At 42.5% G+C, this 23,490-nt stretch overlaps 1 protein-coding gene across 1 annotated transcript; it reads left to right on the top strand.

Moving 5' to 3' along the window:
- Positions 1-4,359: 4,359 nt before the first annotated feature.
- On the top strand, positions 4,360-5,118 carry si:dkey-56d12.4 (uncharacterized protein LOC799220 homolog). The gene is given in 1 exon segment (XM_038971926.1): positions 4,360-5,118. A coding segment is annotated over 1 exon segment (759 nt).
- Positions 5,119-23,490: the final 18,372 nt, after the last annotated feature.

Below are 23,490 nucleotides of genomic sequence, written 5' to 3'. Positions count from 1 at the left end.
ATGGAGCAGGAGGGTTTTGAGGAGCGAGTGCAGTTGTGAGGCGCCTTTTGATTTGCACCCACCTCCTAAGGACAAGGAGTCTCTTCAGCTTTGGCTCAAAGCATTGCACTTGAAAAAAAACACGAAAACCAACCCTATGTGTGATTCTATCACTTCGCAGACAAGAGTCCGACTGAAGAGCACCCTTTCCTGAGAAGTGGCTGGGCTATTATGCTCCAGTACAAACCAAGAGGTGACATCTCATCAGGACATCAACACATACAGGTAGCTGTTAGCTAGCTGCGACTCGCTAGCTATCGTCACAGATGGGTGTCCTGCATCAGGCAGAAGTTAGCTAGCTTGGCTAATTATGTTACTAGTTAGTAGCCACTCCTAAGTCATAACATACTGTAGCTAGCTAACTGTTGCCTAGCTTACTCACTTAGCTGGCTAGCTTCAGGGCACCCCATCTGATACAGTGGTTCCAGTTAACTAGCCTAGCTAGTTAGTCCCTACATTGTTAGCTATCCTACAACTTCTGTCTGACAATGTCTCCCCCATGCCATCATTATCCCATCATTGCTGGCATGCCACTGGTGATGCTCATGACATGTCTAACTAGCTATGTGTTTATTTATTTTTCTAACCATAACCAGTTGGCTGTCTGTGTATTTATTGTGTTAATTAAACTTGTGTTCTCTTATGTTTGTTTAACAGATGAAGACAACTGTGGTGATGCAGAGTCTGATCTGAGTGTGCCAATGGCACCGTAGCATAAATATGCTGATACTCAATGGGACTCACTGACTGATTATAGCTATGTGTCAAGAGAACCAGTCAACAAGCCCACCTGCCACAAACAAACCCAATGTTTGCCCTTCCCTACCCTGGTCAACATCCCTGCACACCCAACAGCAACTTGCCCAAACCTCCCCCATTTCTCCTTCACCCAAATCCAGATAGCTGATGTTCTGAAAGAGCTGCAAAATCTGGACCCCTACAAATCAGCAGAGCTAGACAATCTGGACCCTCTTTTTCAAAAATTATCAGCCGAAATTATTGCAACCCCTATTACTAGCCTGTTCAACTTCTCTTTCGAATCGTCTGAGATCCCCAAAGATTGGAAAGCTGCCGCGGTCATCACCCTCTTCAAAGGGGGAGACACTCTAGACCCAAACTGTTACAGACCTATATTTATCCTACCCTGCCTTTCTAAGGTCTTTGAAAGCCAAGTTAACAAACAGATCACCGACCATTTCGAATCCCACCGCACCTTCTCCGCTATGCAATCTGGTTTCCGAGCTGGTCATGGGTGCACCCCAGCCACGCTCAAGGTCCTAAACGATATCAAAACCGTCGATCGATAAGAGACAATACTGTGCAGCCGTATTCATCGACCTGGCCAAGGCTTTCGACTCCGTCAATCACCACATTCTTATCGGCAGACTAAACAGCCTTGGTTTCTAAAATGACTGCCTCGCCTGGTTCACCAACTACTTCTCAGACAGAGTTCAGTGTGTCAAATCGGAGGGCCTGTTGTCCGGACCTCTGGCAGTCTCTATGGGGGTGCCACAGGGTTCAATTCTCGGGCCGACTCTTTTCTCTGTATACATCAATGATGTCCCTCTTGCTGCTGGTGAGTCTCTGATCCACCTCTACGCAGACGACACCATTCTGTATACTTCTGGCCCTTCGTTGGACGCTGTGTTAACAAACCTCCAGACGAGCATCAACGTCATACAACTCTCCTTCCGTGGCCTCCAACTGCTCTTAAATGCAAGTAAAACTAAATGCATGCTCTTCAACCGATCGCTGCTCACAACTGCCCGCCCGTCTAGCATCACTACTCTGGACGGTTCTGACTTAGAATATGTGGACAACTACAAATACCTAGGTGTCTGGTTAGACTGTAAACTCTCCTTCCAGACTCACATTAAGCATCTCCAATCCAAAATTAAATCTAGAATTGGCTTCCTATTTTGCAACAAAGCATCCTTCACTCATGCTGCCAAACATACACTCGTAAAACTGACCATCCTCCCGATCATTGACTTCGGCGATGCCATTTACAAAATAGCCTCCAACACTCTACTCAGCAAATTGGATGCAGTCTATCACAGTACCATCCGTTTTGTCACCAAAGCCCCATATAGTACCCACCACTGCGACCTGTATGCTCTTGTTGGCTGGCCCTCGTTTCATATTTGTCACCAAACTCACTGGCTCCAGGTCATCTATAAGTCTTTGCTAGGTAAAGCCCTGCCTTATCTCAGCTCACTGGTCACCATAGCAGCACCCACCCGTAGCACGCGCTCCAGCAGGTATATTTCACTGATCACCCCCAAAGCCAATCCCTCTTTTGGCCGCCTTTCCTTCCAGTTCTCTGCTGCCAATGACTGGAACGAATTGCAAAAATCACTGAAGCTGGAGTTCCATATCTTCCTCACTAACTTTAAGCACCAGCGGTCAGGGCAGCTCACAGATCACTGCACCTGTACATTGCCCACCTGTAAATAGCCCATCCAACTACCTCACCCCTACACTGTTATTTATTTATTTTGCTCCTTTGCACACCAGTATCTCTACCTGCACATTCATCTTCTGCACGTTTATCACTCCAGTGTTTAATTGCTAAATTTTAATTATTTTGCCACTATGGCCTATTTATTGCCTCCCTTATCTTACCTCATTTGCACACACTGTATATAGACTTTTTCTCTATTGTGTTATTGACTGTACATTTGTTTATTCCATGTGTAACTCTGTGTTGTTGTTTGTGTCGCACTGCTTTGCTTTACCTTGGCCAGGTCGCAGTTGTAAATGAGAACTTGTTCTCAACTAGCCTACCTGGTTAACCTCTCTTGGGTAGGGGGCAGTATTTTCACGCCCGGATGAAAAGCGTGCCCAGAGTAAACTGCCTGCTACTCAGGGCCAGATGCTAGGATATGCATATTATTAGTAGAAGTTTCTAAAACTGTTTGAATGATGTCTGTGAGTATAACATAACTCACATGGCAGGCAAAAACCTGAGAAAAAAATCCAACCAGGAAGTGGGAAATCTGAGGTTGGTAGTTTTTCAACTCTTTGCTTATCCAAGATACAGTGGAAATTGGGTCATATTGCACTTCCTAAGGCTTCCACTAGATGTCAACAGTCTTTAGAACCTTGTTTGAGGCTTCTAATGTGAAGTGGGGGCGAATGAGAGGGGAATGAGTCAGAGGTCTGCCAGAGAGCCACGAGCTGACCTTGCGCGTTCACATGAGAGAGTTAGCTTGCGTTCCATTGCATTTCTGAAGACAAAGGAATTCTCCGGTTGGAACATTATTGAAGATTTATGTTAAAAACACCCTAAAGATTGATTCCATACATCGTTTGACATGTTTCTACGGACTGTAACGGAACTTTTTGACTTTTTGTCTGCACCTAGTGATCGCGCGTCATGAATATGGATTACTGGTCTAAACGCGCGAACAAAAGGAGGTATTTGGGCATAAATGATGGACTTCATCGAACAAAACCAACATTTATTGTGGAACTGGGATTCCTGGGAGTGCATTCTGATGAAGATCATCAAAGGTAAGTTAATATTTATAATGCTATTTCTGACTTCTGTTGACTACACAACATGGCGGATATCTTTTTTTTTTTTTTTATCTGACACAGCGGTTGCATTAAGGAGAAGTGGATCTAAAATTCCATGTATCCAACAGTTGTATCTTTTATCAATGTTTATCATGAGTATTTCTGTAAATTGATGTGGCTCTCTGCAAAATCACTGGATGTTTTGGAACTACTGAACATAACGCGCCAATGTAAACTCAGATTTTTGGATATAAATATGATCTTTACCGAACAAAACATACATGTATTGTGTAACATGAAGTCCTATGAGTGTCATCTGATGAAGATCATCAAAGGTTAGTGATTAATTTTATCTCTATTTCTGCTTTTTGTGACTCCTCTCTTTGGCTGGAAAAATGGCTGTGTTTTTCTGTGACTTGGCTCTGACCTAACATAATCGTTTGGTGTGCTTTCGTCGTGAAGCCTTTTTGAAATCGGACACTGTGGCTGGATTTACAACAAGTGTATCTTTAAAACGGTGTAAAATACTTGTATGTTTGAGGAATTTTAATTATGGGATTTCTGTTGTTTTGGATTTGGTGCCCTGCAGTTTCACTGGCTGTTGACGAGGTGTGACGCTACCGTCCCACATACCCTAGAGAGGTTAAATAAAGGTGAAATAAAAATACATTTAAAATATGTGGTGGTGCAGAGCCATTGACCCACACCATCCTGAAGAATGACACTAGCTCAGTGTTGTATCCTGGCCTTCCTCATAGTGTTGTCTTTGACCATGTAGCATTTCTGCAGAAATTCTACATGTCTAACTTCAAAATATATATCACTGATCAAATACTGATAACCTTGATGAAGCTGAAGCTGAATCTACTCCAGGGTGATCTTGCTGAATGCTTTGCTGTGTCCCGGGAAATAGTGAGCAGAATCCTTTCCTACTGGATTGACACAATGGAGGAGCACATGAGGATCTACATTCCATGGCTGCCGAGGGAGCCAATCCAGAACACAATGCCTCAGTGCTTCAAAGAGAAGTTCCCCAACACCACTTGAATCATCAATTGCTCCGAAAACACTCTTCAGAAAGCACACAATCTAGATTCCAGAGGGGAGTCATACAGCCACTATTATTCCAGAAATACTCTACAGTATTTGGTTGCCATTTCTCCATGTGGACTCATTATGTTAATTTCTCCTGCAGATGGAGGCATATGCAGTGACAAGTTCATCACCCAAAACTCTGGCTTCCTGGAATACCTTAGGCCTGGCGATGAAGTTATGGCAGACAGGGGCTTCACCATCCGAGTTCTGCTGTATGAGAGGAAGGTAAACCTTGCCTTCACCCAGAAAGGAGAGCAGCTGTCTGACGAGGATGTCACAAGCACGAGAAGGATAGCTAATGTACGTATACATGTTGAGAGAGTTATCAGATGACTCAAGGTGTTCACAATCCTCTCCTAGACTGTTCCCATCAACCTGACGCACAAAATGGACAAAGTCCTTAGAATCTGTGCAGCCCTTGTTAACATGCAAGGTGAGATCATCCATGAGGATGCCGAGTGAGCAGTGAGAATGTTCATACATATGAAATGTAACTTTATATACTGTGTGTATATATAGTTTCCAATTGAATCTGAATCATTTTAATGTTCCTACATTAAAAATGTACTGTAACTTCCTGATAATTACAGGCATCCAATAGGTGCAGCTATCATCCCTTCTTCAATCTATTTCAAATACATTTTCTTCAACACCAACATGTCTCTAACAGACCAAGAGGGAAGACAACTGTTTATGAAGTGCCATACTGTTTTCTTGCCCTTTTAAAACCAAACCCAGAATCAAACTGAAAACACATTTGAAACCCTTAGACGTGCCTCCTAGTCCTTCATTTCAAAATGTTAAGTATCAAAGAAAATGTCAACAAAGCTGAATTTCATAGTGTTTTTCTTAACATGATCATTTGCCAAGTGCAAGATGAATGATGGTATGCTGAGGTAAGTTCATGAAGTGTCATATGAAAAGAAAGAGCTATACAAGGTACAATAAAACATATTCCTATATCATAAGGAGTTATCCGTAGGCATTAGATAAACATGTATGAAGAGCGCTGTACAAGGCAAGACATAAAAAAAACACAGAGAATTATACAAATATAATCAGGTAAATGTGCATATGAAGACAGAAAAAAACACAGAGAATTATACAAATATAATCAGGTAAATGTGCATATGAAGACAGAAAAAAACACAGAGAATTATACAAATATAATCAGGTAAATGTGCATATGAAGACAGAAAAAAACACAGAGAATTATACAAATATAATCAGGTAAATGTGCATATGAAGACAGAAAAAAACACAGAGAATTATACAAATATAATCAGGTAAATGTGCATATGAAGACAGAAAAAAACACAGAGAATTATACAAATATAATCAGGTAAATGTGCATATGAAGACAGAAAAAAACACAGAGAATTATACAAATATAATCAGGTAAATGTGCATATGAAGACAGAAAAAAAAACACAGAGAATTATACAAATATAATCAGGTAAATGTGCATATGAAGACAGAAAAAAACACAGAGAATTATACAAATATAATCAGGTAAATGTGCATATGAAGACAGAAAAAAACACAGAGAATTATACAAATATAATCAGGTAAATGTGCATATGAAGACAGAAAAAAACACAGAGAATTATACAAATATAATCAGGTAAATGTGCATATGAAGACAGAAAAAACACAGAGAATTATACAAATATAATCAGGTAAATGTGCATATAAAGACAGAAAAAAACACAGAGAATTATACAAATATAATCAGGTAAATGTGCATATGAAGACGTAAAAAAACACAGAGAATTATACAAATATAATCAGGTAAATGTGCATATGAAGACAGAAAAAAACACTGAGAATTATACAAATATAATCAGGTAAATGTGCATATGAAGACAGAAAAAAACACAGAGAATTATACAAATATAATCAGGTAAATGTGCATATGAAGACAGAAAAAAACACAGAGAATTATACAAATATAATCAGGTAAATGTGCATATGAAGACAGAAAAAAAAACACAGAGAATTATACAAATATAATCAGGTAAATGTGCATATGAAGACAGAAAAAAACACAGAGAATTATACAAATATAATCAGGTAAATGTGCATATGAAGACAGAAAAAAACACAGAGAATTATACAAATATAATCAGGTAAATGTGCATATGAAGACAGAAAAAAACACAGAGAATTATACAAATATAATCAGGTAAATGTGCATATAAAGACAGAAAAAAACACAGAGAATTATACAAATATAATCAGGTAAATGTGCATATGAAGACGTAAAAAAACACAGAGAATTATACAAATATAATCAGGTAAATGTGCATATGAAGACAGAAAAAAACACAGAGAATTATACAAATATAATCAGGTAAATGTGCATATGAAGACAGAAAAAAACACAGAGAATTATACAAATATAATCAGGTAAATGTGCATATGAAGACAGAAAAAAACACAGAGAATTATACAAATATAATCAGGTAAATGTGCATATGAAGACAGAAAAAAACACAGAGAATTATACAAATATAATCAGGTAAATGTGCATATGAAGACAGAAAAAAACACAGAGAATTATACAAATATAATCAGGTAAATGTGCATATGAAGACAGAAAAAAACACTGAGAATTATACAAATATAATCAGGTAAATGTGCATATGAAGACAGAAAAAAACACAGAGAATTATACAAATATAATCAGGTAAAGGTGCATATGAAGACAGAAAAAAACACAGAGAATTATACAAATATAATCAGGTAAATGTGCATATGAAGACAGAAAAAAACACAGTGAATTATACAAATATAATCAGGTAAATGTGCATATGAAGACAGAAAAAAACACAGAGAATTATACAAATATAATCAGGTAAATGTGCATATGAAGACAGAAAAAACACAGAGAATTATACAAATATAATCAGGTAAATGTGCATATGAAGACAGAAAAAAACACAGAGAATTATACAAATATAATCAGGTAAATGTGCATATGAAGACAGAAAAAAACACAGAGAATTATACAAATATAATCAGGTAAATGTGCATATGAAGACAGAAAAAAACACAGAGAATTATACAAATATAATCAGGTAAATGTGCATATGAAGACGTAAAAAAACACAGAGAATTATACAAATATAATCAGGTAAATGTGCATATGAAGACAGAAAAAAACACAGAGAATTATACAAATATAATCAGGTAAATGTGCATATGAAGACAGAAAAAAACACAGAGAATTATACAAATATAATCAGGTAAATGTGCATATGAAGACAGAAAAAAACACAGAGAATTATACAAATATAATCAGGTAAATGTGCATATGAAGACAGAAAAAAACACAGAGAATTATACAAATATAATCAGGTAAATGTGCATATGAAGACAGAAAAAAACACAGAGAATTATACAAATATAATCAGGTAAATGTGCATATGAAGACAGAAAAAAACACTGAGAATTATACAAATATAATCAGGTAAATGTGCATATGAAGACAGAAAAAAACACTGAGAATTATACAAATATAATCAGGTAAATGTGCATATGAAGACAGAAAAAAACACTGAGAATTATACAAATATAATCAGGTAAATGTGCATATGAAGACAGAAAAAAACACAGAGAATTATACAAATATAATCAGGTAAAGGTGCATATGAAGACAGAAAAAAACAGCAATCAAGAGTTGTGCTTGGATAATAAGGTAGAGCTGACAGAGAGCTTTACAAGGCACAAAATATAGGAACTATTTAAAAACACGGAAGTATTAGGCCCCTAGATACCACATAGATGAACATATTTGGACAGTCTGCCTGACTGGAATTCATCCAAAGTTTACGTGGATCAAACCAGGCATGGGAGGCACTCTGTGCTTTAGTAACCTCCTCCAAGCTGGCACATTACACTCCTCCAGCTTAATTTAAACGTCATAAAATGACAAGCATTTCTGACACTGCATGTTGATGCCGTGTTCACCATGAGGCTGCTGTAGCTGTGTGAATGCTGCTGGAACCTGATGACTGAGCTGGAACATTGGCCCCTTCCAAACTCTTCTTAAGCGCGTTGTGGGAGTGGTACACAGGAGCTGGAGGTAGAGATGGAGAAGTGGCTGGGGTGCTGTCAGAGAACTCTTCACTTGGTTTGTCCCTGAGTTCACTTGGTTTGTCCGCTGCGTCCCTGAGTTCCACTGGCATTGCTCATCTGTACAGGCCACCCCTGTCAACCCTCCATACACAGCATTCTGCACCTTCACCAAAACACTACTGTTACAATAGTCAATTATAGTACAGAACATTAGTTTACATGGTTTTCACAGTTGGCTAGTTTACACAATTCCCTTTTAACTAGTAGGTTTAGGTTGGTAATTTCCTATTTGATTGTAAAACTCACCTTGCTTCTGTACCTACCTCATTGCCATTCGAGATTAGACTGATATACTTACACAATGAGCCATTGAAACCAAGAACTGTGTGCGCATGTTGTAATAGTTAACGTTGTCAGTTCTGGTCAGTGATATGGTATCATCACAATTAGCTAGCTAGCTAAGTAACTAGCTAACGTCAACGTGTCAGTCATAGAAAGGGTTATGATAAACAAAAAGCCAGCGAGCTAGCTACCTTCCATAGTATTACAGCTGCATGACTGCAATACTTACCCTGCCCTGCAACACAAGAACACCCTGCAGTTGCCACCGTGCCAACAGATGATACAAGAATCCAGACAGAATGATGATGTGTTTTACTTTGTCATCCTCAAAACAGTGAATAAGCACCCGCCCAACTTTGCCGCTGTGGAGGTATTGATATGCCTCTGTGCTTTAGTAGCTCCTCATCTCTGACCCAGCCACTCCGAGAGACTAAATATTTGAAGGTGTCTTCGTAGGTGATATGTGACATTTTTTCATATTGTCCTCCCACTCCAGAGTGATCTGTGGATGTGGCACAGACTTGCCATTCGACTTTGAAAGGTTTTTCTTGGAATGATGGCACAACATTTTGAGCTAGCTAGCTAATGTTTGCGAAACGGCAAGAGCGCCACAAAGGAAGTCCTCTACAAAACAGAACGTTCAGATATTGTTTTGTTTCCTGGTTCTTAAATAAGGTGAATAGAATCCTCCTTCTTCTCCCGGAGTGTTAGATTAATATAAATATGTCTGTTTGACATCATACATCTAACCCCCTTCACACCCACAGCGCTCCCCCTTCACACAGACTGACCCATAGTTCTCCCTCTTCACACAGACTGACCCATAGTTCTCCCCCGTCACACAGACTGACCTACAGTGCTCCACCTTCACACAGACTGACCCATAGTTCTCCCCCTTCACACAGACTGACCTACAGTGCTCCACCTTCACACAGACTGACCCATAGTTCTCCCTCTTCACACAGACTGACCCATAGTTCTCCCCCTTCACACAGACTGACCTACAGTGCTCCACCTTCACACAGACTGACCCATAGTTCTCCCCCTTCACACAGACTGACCCATAGTTCTCCCCCTTCACACAGACTGACCCATAGTTCTCTCCTTTCACACAGACTGATCCACAGTTGCTCCCCCTTCACACAGACTGACCCATAGTTCTCCCCCTTCACATAAACTGACCCACAGTGCTCCCCCTTCACACAGACTGATCCACAGTTGTTCCCCCTTCACACAGACTGACCCATAGTTCTCCCCCTTCACACAGACTGTCCCACAGTGCTCCCCCTTCACACAGACTGACCCATAGTTCTCCCCCTTCACACAGACTGACCTACAGTGCTCTCCCTTCACACAGACTGACCCATAGTTCTCCCCCTTCACACAGACTGACCTACAGTGCTCTCCCTTCACACAGACTGACCCATAGTTCTCCCCCTTCACACAGACTGACCTACAGTGCTCCACCTTCACACAGACTGACCCATAGTTCTCCCCCTTCACACAGACTGACCCACAGTGCTCTCCCTTCACACAGACTGAAGAGACTACTGTATGTAACTGGGTTCAATAGGTACAACTAACCCCTCATCTTGAAATACGACCAACCCACGCCTTCAAATTTATTTTTCAGTGGTACAGCTGGCTAAGGTTTTTTCAAGAGGGCTTTCAAAAATGTTTGACAAAGGACTCAAGATCAATTACCAATAAGGTTTTGTGAGCGAAGACAATATACTGTTAAGCAAGAGGCGTGCGTGCTGTTCATTACATGTAGATAATAGCGATTGTAATGTATTTAATATGGGCTGGTAAATAAAATACATCTGATAACACACACACACTTTAAGATAATGCGTATTATTCTGTCATAGTCCTCTTTATCAAATCAGATGGTATCGCTGCCCATGTGACAGGGTCTATTCAGCATAAACCGCTAAACCCACAACAGCATCAGCCTGATTCCATAAACATAATAGAACAATAGAGAGTCTGTGATATCATCAATAGGAATCCAATAGAGATTATAGCCAGACGACGAACAGAGCTGGAAGGAAATACAGATAACAATGACAGGAGCAAATTGAAATAAAATGGCAGTTGATCATTTTTTCACGTAGCTGTTTAAAAAAAACTTTTTAACTAGGCACGTCAGTTAACTACAAATTCTTATTTACAATGACGGCCTACTTCGGCCAAGCCTTAACTCGAACGACGCTTTGCCAACTGTGCGCCGCCCTATGGGACTCCCAATCACAGCCGGATGTGATACAGCCTGGATTCGAACCAAGTACTACAGTGACGCTCTTGTACTGTGATGCAATGCCTTACACTGCTGTCTCACACGGCAGCTGCCATTCGAGATGCTTGGTAAGGCGATGGAGGTAGGGAGATGGTGGATGGAGGCATTGAGAGAGAGACAGTAGGGCTAATCATATGGAGTTGTTCAGGAGTTTTTCTAGCCTTTATTGTTCTTCCCTGAAGAAAAAAAATACATGGAAATTAATGACGGAAATTAATATTTGTGTCATTCTCAAAACTTTTGGCCACGACTGTACCTCCCCCCTCCTCTCTCTGTGTTTCTTTCCTTTCTCCAACGCTATTGCTTCCTTATCACCATCTTACTGCTCTGCCCCCTGTAAACACTGTCTATATCTCCTGGTGCTCTATTTCTCTCCATTCACTTTTTCTTTCTTTCTCTTTCTCTCTTTTATTATTTGTGTCACTCTCTCTCTCTCTCTCTCCCTGATCTCTTTCTCTCTCGCTCTCTCCTCCTCTAGGGGCAGTAGAGGGCAGAATGTCTTCCACAGTGAGTGTTTGAGGAGTTCAAGCAAACAGCACCTCAAGTCTCTAAAACACATACCAAGAACATTCTCTGTTAGGACATTTGCCACTGAAATCTGTGTATGTACACCTCTATCAGACATTCACACATCTAGAATAAGTTAAGAAAGGAATCCCCATCCTGTATTTTCCATACTCTAAGTAGTGAACGTTATATTTAGTAAACCTCGTCTTTGTGCTCGCGGAGAGACAATCAGAATGCTTGGTCTGGAAGAACAGGAAACCAATCAGCGCCCACACCTAGAGGTCAGGCAGAGGTCAGTGTGATGTCGTGCCCCCCGGCCCCCCAGCCTCCACCGCCTTCATTCCATGACAAAGCGAGCGGGTTTGGTTACCAGGGAAACAGGCAGTTTTCCATTGGGATGTTGGAACATTTAGGAAGGGTACGGTTGCTTTGTTGATGGGGTGATGATGGATTCTCATCATGGATATTTCATCACTACAGTTATGGTATATAAGACAACAGAGAAGGAGAGCGACCTTTATCTAGCAGTAATGTTAAAACAAAATGTTTCCAGGGTCCAAAACGGTCTAATCGTACACCATCCTCATATTAGCTCCCCTTTTCCTGGTTCAGTGGAGAGCAGCTGAGAACACAGATAGCCTACAGAAATCAAACAAGGAAGACACACACAGGCGCCTTGGTGAGAAGGAAACACACACACACACAATCCTTGTGTCTGTCTGTTTCTCTTCTGTCGCAGCAAAAATGGCCGATTGCCATGGCAACCGTGTGTGCCATTCTGCTACAGCTGTGATGTATGTGGTGACACTTTTGACCCCCTGGTGAACTCTGGAATGCAGGATCCCTGCAGAGTCCAGATAGACTCCTCTGAAAGGGTCTATGCTTGGTCTATTCTGGGTCTATCCTGGTGAGGTCACGTCAACTTAGCCACGCATTAATACCATGGCAACAAAATCATAACACAACTATCTGGATATCATGAGGTGAATGCACCAATTTGTAAGTCGCTCTGGATAAGAGCGTCTGCTAAATGACTTAAATGTAAAATGTTAAATGTATCCAAGCTACAAAATCCAAGCAAAATCCCACCAACCTACTACTATGACAACTGAATCTACAGTCCCAATATATAATGCAACAAATCAATACAATTTTCAAACATTACACAAACAAGTTTAGGTTACATATAAAATTATATAAATGTACATACTTCCATTTCCCAAGGGCAACACAGCCTTTTAAACTCTTGTAGGTGGCTTCAAGGTGACTTTCTCTATCCTGCTATAAATGTACATATTTAACAATAACATAATTAATATTTTCATGTATATTTTGTGTGGGGAAGGGGAGGAGAGTTGCTCAAGGAAAGTTTTGGCCTCCGAGTAGAAGTATTCTTTAGGCACAGATCTGAGATTAGCTTTCCTTAACTTAATCTTAATCATAACCATTACAAAGCAAAAAAGCTAACTGACCTCAGATCAATGTCTAGGGATAACTTAATTATTCTCTGGGTTTTGGCTGGTTGTGGATGGTTGTGGATGGTTGTGGCTGGTTGTGAATGGTTGTGGATGGTTGTGGCTGGTTGTGAATGGTTGTGGATGGTTGTGGATGGTTGTGGCTGGTTGTGGATGGTTGTGGATGGTTGTGGCTGGTTGTGAATGGTTGTGGATGGTTGTGGATGGTTGTGGCTGGTTGTGGATGGTTGTGGATGGTTGTGGCTGGTTGTGGATGGTTGTGGATGGTTGTGAATGGTTGTGGATGGTTGTGGATGGTTGTGGCTGGTTGTGGATGGTTGTGGATGGTTGTGGATGGTTGTGGCTGGTTGTGGCTGGTTGTGGCTGGTTGTGAATGGTTGTGGATGGTTGTGGATGGTTGTGGATGGTTGTGGCTGGTTGTGGATGGTTGTGGATGGTTGTGGATGGTTGTGGCTGGTTGTGGCTGGTTGTGGCTGGTTGTGGATGGTTGTGGCTGGTTGTGAATGGTTGTGGCTGGTTGTGGCTGGTTGTGGCTGGTTGTGGATGGTTGTGGATGGTTGTGGCTGGTTGTGGTTGGTTGTGGCTGGTTGTGGTTGTGGTTGGTTTTGGCTGTTGGAACTGATCCTCTGTTTGTTTGGCCTTTACCTGTATGGTGTCTTGCTCTGTCGCCATTCATCCACAGACAGACAGGCAGCAGACCAATACACTTCTTCATGTCTGTGTTCCCTGGCATCTTCACTGACATTTACAGACAATATACTGTACACACTTGGAGAGACAGTTTCAAGTTTTTTTAGTCGAGTATATGGGATATATGCATGGTATACATAGTCCAACAAATGCATACTGTCACGTTCCTGACCTGTTTTCTGTTAGTTTTGTATGTGTATGTTGGTCAGGACGTGAGTTTGGGTGGGCAGTCTATGTTTTCTGTTTCTATGTTGGTTTAATGGGTACCTGATATGGTTCTCAATTAGAGGCAGGTGGTTTTCATCTCCTCTGATTGAGAATCATATTAAGGTAGGTGTTTTCACATTGATTGTTGTGGGTGGTTGTTTCCTGTGTCAGTGTTTGTCGCGCCACACGGGACTGTCTCGGTTTGTTTTGTTCGTTCGGTTTTGTGTAGTCTGTTTTCCTGTTCGTGCGTTCTTCGTGTTTCATGTAAGTTCTTACGTTCAGGTCAGTCTACGTCGTTTTGTTGTTTTGTATCTTTTCAAGTGTTCTTCGTGTTTTCGGTTTATTTAATAAATATCATGTCAAATCGCAACGCTGCATTTTGGTTTAATCCCTGCTCCTCCTCTTCGGATGAAGAGGAAGAGGAACGCCGTTACACATACTTGCAGGTTCCTTCTCGACAATCAACAACAATAAGAAATAGTAGAAGATAAGAATACAAACACAAAGTAAATGGCAGTAGAATATAATCTACATTTTACCATAAGTATAATACAGGAAGGCACAATTTATAGTACAATATTTCCAAGTGTATTGGGGAAGGAGGGATGGGGAAAGTGTTTGAATTGAGCAGGGTAACAGGAGGCTGGTAGCAGCAGTTGTGATGTGTGCTAAGGTGCAGAGAATCAGTGCAGGGGGTCAGTCCAGTTCAAGTGTTCTGTGAGCCTGTTGGTATCAGACCTCATGCTCCGATACCGTCTGTCAAATGGTAAGGGAGAAAACAGTTCATGGCTGGGGTGTGTGGGGGTCCTTGATGATGCTGCGTACCTACCTCAAGCACCGTTTCCAGTAAATGTCCAGGATGGGTGGAAGCAATGGCCCAGTGATGAACTGGGTCGTCGTCACCACCCACTGCAGTCATGGACAAAGCAATTCCCGTACCAGGCCGTGATGCAACTGGTTTGGATGCTCTCGATGATGCAGCGGTTGTATTTGGAGAGGAACCGGGGCAGCATTCCGAATTTCTTCAGCCGTGTTAGGACGTAGAGATGCTGTTGCTCCCTCTTGACAACAGTGGTGGTGATGTTTGTCCATGACAAGTCATCAGTGATGTGGATGCAGAGGAACTTAAAACAAATGACTCTCTCTACTACAGTACCATTGAGGTGGATTGGGGCATGTTCCCTCCTCTGCTTCCTGAAGTCAACAATCAACTCCTTTGTTTTGCTGACGTTGAGGGAGAGTTTGTTGTCATGACACCACAATGCCAGTTCACTTACCTCCTCCCTATAGGCTGACTTGTCGTTTTTGGTTATCAGGACCACAACCGTGGTGTCTTCAGCAAACTTGAAGATGGAGTTGGTGTCGTGCAAAGCCACACAGTTGTGGGTGAACAGGAAGTACAGCAGAGGACTGAGGACACCCCTGGGGGGGCCCTGTGTTAAAAGTGAGTGTGGAGGAGGTGTTGTTGCTAATCCTCACAGCCTGTGGTGGTCTGCCCGTCAAGAAGTCCAAGATCCAGTTGCAGATTGTGGTGTCTTAACCCAGGGCTCTGAGCTTGGTGTCGAGTTTGGAGGGAACAATAGTGTTGAATGCTGAACTGTAGTCAATGAACAGCATTCTCACATAGGTGTTTATCTTGTCCAGATGTGTTACGGCCATATGAATAGCAATGGAAATGGTATCTCCGTGGATCTGTTGGAGCGGTAAGTCAATTGGAGTGGGTCCAGTGTGCCTGGCATGCTGGCCTTGATGTGGGCCATGACAGCCTCTTAAAGCACTTCCTGATGACCGAGGTGAGCACGATGTGGCGATAGTCATTTGGGCATGTCACGTTCTTTTTATTGGGCACTGGGACAAGGGTAGTCTCCTTAAAGCATGTGGGGACCACAGCCTGGGACAGGAACAGGATGAAGATGTCAGAGAATATGCACGCCAGCTGGTCAGCACACACTCTGAGGACACAGCCAGGGATGTCATCTGGGCTTTGTGAGTATTCACTCCTTTGAGAGTTTTCGCCACGTCAGCCTTGAAGATCGAAAGCACCTGGTTGTCCGGAGAAGCTAGAGTCTTCCTGGATGGCTCGGTATTGTCTGCCTCGAAGCAAGCATAGACTGTGTTAAGCTCGTCTGGGAGGGAGGCTTTGGTGGGCACCGCACAGGTGGATTTTCCTTTGTAGTCTGTGCTAGTCTGTAGTCCTTACCACATGCAACGCAAATCTGAGTTGTCAAACATCAATTCAAGTTTCAGTCTGTATTGTCTTTTTGCGCCCCAGATGGATTTGTGGAGCTCGTACCTGCTTACCTTGTACACGTCGAACGCCACTGAGTCATCAGGGTTTGTTCTGCTGACACAAAATACTGCAGTACGGGCTTGCAGCATGATACCGGTTTTTCCGTTCATCCAGGGTTTTTGGTTGGGGTGTCCAGATTGTTATTGTGGGTACAACGTCATCAACACATTTCCTAATGAAGCCTGTGACTGACAATGTATATTCCTCAATGTTGATGGCTCAGTTCTGGGTGGATGTTTTTAACTTTGGTACAGGAGTTGTTCATGAGGAAACATACCCATCCCCCCGACTCTTACCAGAAGCCGTCTGGTTGAATAGCAGAGTCAAGTGTATTGTCCGTAAGCCATGTCTCAGTAAAAATAAAGACACAGCATTCCCTGATCCCCCTCTTTGATTGAAGCCTTGCTCTGAGTTCTCAAAGTGTATTTTCCAGCGATTGGACATTAGCCATCAGGACACTAGGAAGAGGAGGCCGTGTAGCCTGTCTTTTCAGCTTGGACTCCCCCTTTCCTTCCTCTTCTTCGTTGCCTTCTGGCATCTTCGTTAGCAGCAACAGGTCAGCCCGCTGGAGGGAATGTACTATTCCAGATCTGGGAGGCTGAGATATACATGTGTAGCTTCCAATTCATGCTCCAGAAGTGTTTGTCGGTCGTAGGAAATTATTGCATGAACATTATGAGCAAACAAAGTAAAGATTTATGCAAAACTAGCCAAAACATAGTGGTGGAGCAGGAACCGGCAACACGCGGGCCCTCCTCAGTCCAGCCATCTCATTTCTTTACAATTGGAGAGACAATATACACTTGGAGAGGTCAAACACATCTGCATAAAAACTATACACGTATGGGTGGGAGAACGTGCATGTACACACACACACAGGAAGTGCCAACTCACACCCATACACAGTCATTATGTAAACCCACAAGTCTCTCCCCATCTGGTAATTTTGCCAGGATAAGTTCTGAGACGCTTGCATGATCTTTCCACTAGGAGCGCTGCAGCTTTGCACAAGCACTGAGCTTCCTCTCCCTGACTCATGCACAGTAGAATGATCGTATGGTGGTTAGGCAAGTACTGCCAAGTAATACACTATCTACACTGAACAAAAATATAAAATCAACATGTAAAGTGTTGGTCATATGTTTCATGAGCTGAAATAAAAGATCCCAGAAATGTTCCATATGCACAAAAAGCTTATTTCTCTCAAATGTTGAGCACAAATTTGTTTGCAAATCTGTTAATGAGCATTTCTCCTTTGCCAAGATAATCCATCCACCTGACAGGTGTGGCATATCAAGAAGCTGATTAAACAGCAATATCAGCAATATCATTACACAGGTGCACCTTGTGCTGGGGACAAGAAAAGTCCACTCTAACATTTGCAGTTTTGTCACACAACACAATGCCACAGATGTCTCAAGGTTTGCAATTTTGCAAATGTCCACCAGAAATGTTGCCTGGGAATATAATGTTAATTTCTATACCATAAGCTGCCGCCAACATCGTTTTAGAGAATTTGGCAGCACGTCCAACCGGTCTCACAATCGTAGACCATGTGTATGACATCGTGTGGGTGAGCAGTTTGCTGATGTCAACGTTGTGAACAGAGTGCCCCATGGTGGCGGTGGGGTTAAGGTATGGGCAGGCATAAGCTACAGACAACAAACCCAGTTGCATTTTATAGATGGCAATTTGAAAGCACAGAGATACCGTGACGAGATCCAGAGACCCATTGTCGTGTCATTCATCACCTCATGTTTCAGCATGATAATGCACGGCCCCATGTCGCAAAGATCTGTACACAATTCCTGGAAGCTGAAAATGTGCCAGTTCTTCCATGGTCTGCATACTCACCATACATGTCACCCATTGAACATGTTTGGGATGCTCTGGATTGACGTGTACAACAACGTGTTCCAGTTCCCGCCAATATCCAGCAACTTCGCATTAAAGAGGAGTGGAACAACATTCCACAGGCCACAATCAACAGCCTGATCAACTCTATGTGAAGGAGATGTGTCGTGCTTCATGAGGCAAATTCTGGTCACACCAGATACTGACTGGTTTTCTGATCCACGCCCCTACTTTTTTTTAAGGTATCTGTGACCAACAGATGCATATCTGTATTCCTACTGCCAGTACTACTACTGAAATCTAGAGATTAGAGCCTAATTTATTTATTTCAATTAACTGATTTCCTTATATGAACTGTAACTCAGTAAAATCTTTGAAATGATTGCATGTTGCATTTATATTTTTGTTCAGTAGTTTGTATTTAAGTCAGTAATCCTATATTTGAGTCCAGTTATAGCCATGATGTAGGAGGGAGAATGTAAATGATTAAACAGCTAAATTGTTAAAAACAGATTCCCCTACAGTTCTTCATTAATATATGGAGATATTTCATGACATTGTTGTACATATTTCAGTACACCAGTATATTTCTAACAGCTTTTAGGGTAAATTCCATTTATATAATCCTCTAAATGACAAGTAACACACATAGGTCCCCACTATAGACTATACACTGATGACTAGCTAACTAAACACACTTTCTACAAACACCTTAGTTCTTCATCAACATTGAGCTAGGGTTAGGGTTAGTTAGGTTTAGTTAGACATGTTTTCTACTCTGAGAAAAAATGTGAGGACATAAAAAAAACTAAAACAAAAAGGAACATTCCATTTCCCTCTGCAGCCAGAAGCCTCTGTCAGAGATGTTTGTCCAGGTAACACTCTGGGGGTCATGACCTTCTCAGAAACACTCTGAAACCCTGGACTACAGGTTGTGAACCCATCTCATCCTGCAGAACGAGAGAGAGAGGAAGAGAGAGAGAGAAATTCACATAAGACACAGTATGGTGGAGCTCTACAGCTTAAAAAGAAGGGGTGTACAGGCCGTCTTAGCAATAGACAAAACATTGAACAACTAAATGTGAATGTATCGTTTATACGAGTGTATGAATTAACAAGTGTGAGTCATTGTGTTACAAAACAAGTGGCTGTATATGGACCCTGCCTATCATGGTCATCCCATCTAGGGTCCAGCCACCTCTCCTTCTCCCCCCTCCTCCCCCTCCTCCACCCTTCCTCCACCCTCCTCCCCTTCCTCCCCCCTCCTCCCTGTCCTGCCAGTAATGTTGAGTGGGTGACCTTTTCTCTCAGCTAATCCACACCAAAACGGCCTAATTACTGCTGCCGCTCCACAAGCCTCCTCAGGCCCAATAATCAATACAGCCGATCGGCCCAAGGATCACCCCGTCACATGCCACTGTGTCGCGGTGTGTGTGTGTGTGTGTGTGTGTATGTGTGTGTGAGAGAGAGAGAGAGAGAGAGAGAGAGAGAGAGAGAGAGAGAGAGAGAGAGAGAGAGAGAGAGAGAGAGAGAGAGAGAGAGAGAGAGGAGAGAGAGAGGAGAGAGAGAGAGAGAGAGAGAGAGCATGTGTGTATGTTTGAGAATATGTGTGTTACACTAGCACAAAAATGAGACAAAATGAGATGACAGAGAAAGAGAGAGATGCAGAAAGGGAGAGAATGAAGGTAGACAAGAGAGCCCCCCCACACACACATACACAAACACCCTCCCTGTTGTGAATGTTGTGACACCAGTTGACCTTATTGAGCTGCTGTTGTATAAAGAGGCTCTGATTAGAATAGCTTCCCTTTAACCTTTACGGGACTGACGTGCCTTGGGAACAATCATTGGTTTATGCAATGAGATCAACATATTCTGTCGTTATTAAGCTGAACAGTGGTGGCATCTCTCTGTTAGAACTTCCTGTATGTCTTCTAAAGAAGGTGCATTCTGGAACAGTAATTGTTCGTAGTAGTGGGTTGCTTTTTGAAGACTTTTTGTGGGGTTGATATGAAATGCCTTAAGCACTCTTACTTCACTAGATTTCCCTGCTTGCCTGCTGTGTGTGTGTTTGTCTCGCCCTCTCTCTCTCTCTCTCTCTCTCTCTCTCTCTCTCTCTCTCTCTCTCTCTCTCTCTCTCTCTCTCTCTCTCTCTCTCTCTCTCTCTCTCTCTCTCTCTCTCTCTCTCTCTCTCTCTCTCTCTCTCTCTCTCTCTCTCTCTCTCCCTTTACCTACACCTGTGTCTGTAGCTGTAAGTGTGTATTCACAGTTTCCCCAGGCAATCCAACCAGACAACAGGGTGGTGAAAATAAGGATATATCCCAAATTTTATGACACAGTTATGATATCATCAGGAACGGTCAACCTAAATGCAAGTCACGACACGATCAACCCCGGTCAAAACATCCTGACATGTGGTCAACATTGGTTAACCTATCGACACTTTGGCTTTATGACCTGGTCAGCAATGGTCAATGGCTGATCTATTGAAATGGAGCATTAAGACAGAGTCCACCACATTGACAAGTGATTATGACATCACTAACCATGGTAACCTGTGAACACTAGAATTATGACATGGTCAGCAATGGTCAAGGGGTTTCTTTCACAGAGATCACATGAACTTCCGCTAGCAGCACCCCACCGTATGGGTGGTAAATTAATGGAGCTGATACATTTGAATCAATGCAATTCCATCTTTGTGGACTGCAACCATTACAGAATCATTCACTCAATAACCCCCCAGCAAAGCACAATTTCATGCAGACTAAATATAGCCAAATTATTTTGGCTAATTGTCATGATCTGTGAACAATTTCGAATAGGTTAGGAAGTTGTCAGTCTGGTCTGATAGGCCTACTGTTGTCAGTCTGGTTTGATAGGCCTTCTGTTGTCAGTCTGGTTTGATAGGCCTTCTGTTGTCAGTCTGGTTTGATAGGCCTTCTGTTGTCAGTCTGGTTTGATAGGCCTTCTGTTGTCAGTCTGGTTCGATAGGCCTTCTGTTGTCAGTCTGGTTTGATAGGCCTACTGTTGTTGGTCTGGTTTGATAGGCCTTCTGTTGTTGGTCTGGTTTGATAGGCCTTCTGTTGTCAGTCTGGTTTGATAGGCCTTCTGTTGTCAGTCTGGTTTGATAGGCCTTCTGTTGTCAGTCTGGTTTGATAGGCCTTCTGTTGTCAGTCTGGTTTGATAGGCCTTCTGTTGTCGTTGGTCTGGTTTGATAGGCCTTCTGTTGTTGTTGGTCTGGTTTGATAGGCCTTCTGTTGTCGTTGGTCTGGTTTGATAGGCCTTCTGTTGTCGTTGGTCTGGTTTGATAGGCCTTCTGTTGTTGTCAGTCTGGTTTGATAGGCCTTCTGTTGTCGTTGGTTTGGTTTGATAGGCCTTCTGTTGTCGTTGGTCTGGTTTGATAGGCCTTCTGTTGTTGTCAGTCTGGTTTGATAGGCCTTCTGTTGTTGTTGGTCTGGTTTGATAGGCCTTCTGTTGTTGTTGGTCTGGTTTGATAGGCCTTCTGTTGTCGTTGGTCTGGTTTGATAGGCCTACTGTTGTTGTTGGTCTGGTGTGATAGGCCTACTGTTGTCGTTGGTCTGGTTTGATAGGCCTACTGTTGTTGTTGGTCTGGTTTGATAGGCCTACTGTTGTTGTCAGTCTGGTTTGATAGGCCTACTGTTGTTGGTCTGGTTTGATAGGCCTACTGTTGTTGTCAGTCTGGTTTGATAGGCCTTCTGTTGTTGTCAGTCTGGTTTGATAGGCCTTCTGTTGTCGTTGGTCTGGTTTGATAGGCCTTCTGTTGTTGTCAGTCTGGTTTGATAGGCCTTCTGTTGTCGTTGGTTTGGTTTGATAGGCCTTCTGTTGTCGTTGGTCTGGTTTGATAGGCCTTCTGTTGTTGTCAGTCTGGTTTGATAGGCCTTCTGTTGTTGTTGGTCTGGTTTGATAGGCCTTCTGTTGTTGTTGGTCTGGTTTGATAGGCCTTCTGTTGTCGTTGGTCTGGTTTGATAGGCCTACTGTTGTTGTTGGTCTGGTTTGATAGGCCTACTGTTGTCGTTGGTCTGGTTTGATAGGCCTACTGTTGTTGTTGGTCTGGTTTGATAGGCCTACTGTTGTTGTCAGTCTGGTTTGATAGGCCTACTGTTGTTGGTCTGGTTTGATAGGCCTACTGTTGTTGTCAGTCTGGTTTGATAGGCCTTCTGTTGTTGTCAGTCTGGTTTGATAGGCCTTCTGTTGTTGTCAGTCTGGTTTGATAGGCCTTCTGTTGTTGGTCTGGTTTGATAGGCCTACTGTTGTTGTTGGTCTGGTTTGATAGGCCTTCTGTTGTTGTCAGTCTGGTTTGATAGGCCTTCTGTTGTTGGTCTGGTTTGATAGGCCTTCTGTTGTTGTCAGTCTGGTTTGATAGGCCTTCTGTTGTTGTCAGTCTGGTTTGATAGGCCTTCTGTTGTTGTCAGTCTGGTTTGATAGGCCTTCTGTTGTTGGTCTGGTTTGATAGGCCTTCTGTTGTTGTCAGTCTGGTTTGATAGGCCTACTGTTGTTGGTCTGGTTTGATAGGCCTTCTGTTGTTGTCAGTCTGGTTTGATAGGCCTTCTGTTGTTGTCAGTCTGGTTTGATAGGCCTTCTGTTGTTGTCAGTCTGGTTTGATAGGCCTTCTGTTGTCGTTGGTCTGGTTTGATAGGCCTTCTGTTGTCGTTGGTCTGGTTTGATAGGCCTTCTGTTGTCGTTGGTCTGGTTTGATAGGCCTTCTGTTGTTGTTGGTCTGGTTTGATAGGCCTTCTGTTGTCGTTGGTCTGGTTTGATAGGCCTTCTGTTGTTGTTGGTCTGGTTTGATAGGCCTTCTGTTGTCGTTGGTCTGGTTTGATAGGCCTACTGTTGTTGGTCTGGTTTGATAGGCCTTCTGTTGTCGTTGGTCTGGTTTGATAGGCCTTCTGTTGTCGTTGGTCTGGTTTGATAGGCCTACTGTTGTTGGTCTGGTTTGATAGGCCTACTGTTGTCGTTGGTCTGGTTTGATAGGCCTTCTGTTGTCGTTGGTCTGGTTTGATAGGCCTACTGTTGTTGGTCTGGTTTGATAGGCCTTCTGTTGTTGTTGGTCTGGTTTGATAGGCCTT

Source organism: Salvelinus namaycush, chromosome 32, assembly GCF_016432855.1.
Source record: "Salvelinus namaycush isolate Seneca chromosome 32, SaNama_1.0, whole genome shotgun sequence".
NCBI classification, from domain to species: Eukaryota; Metazoa; Chordata; class Actinopteri; order Salmoniformes; family Salmonidae; genus Salvelinus; species Salvelinus namaycush.
The sequence above is the reverse complement of the archived record's forward strand: the minus strand, read 5'-3'. Positions and strand labels throughout refer to the sequence as shown.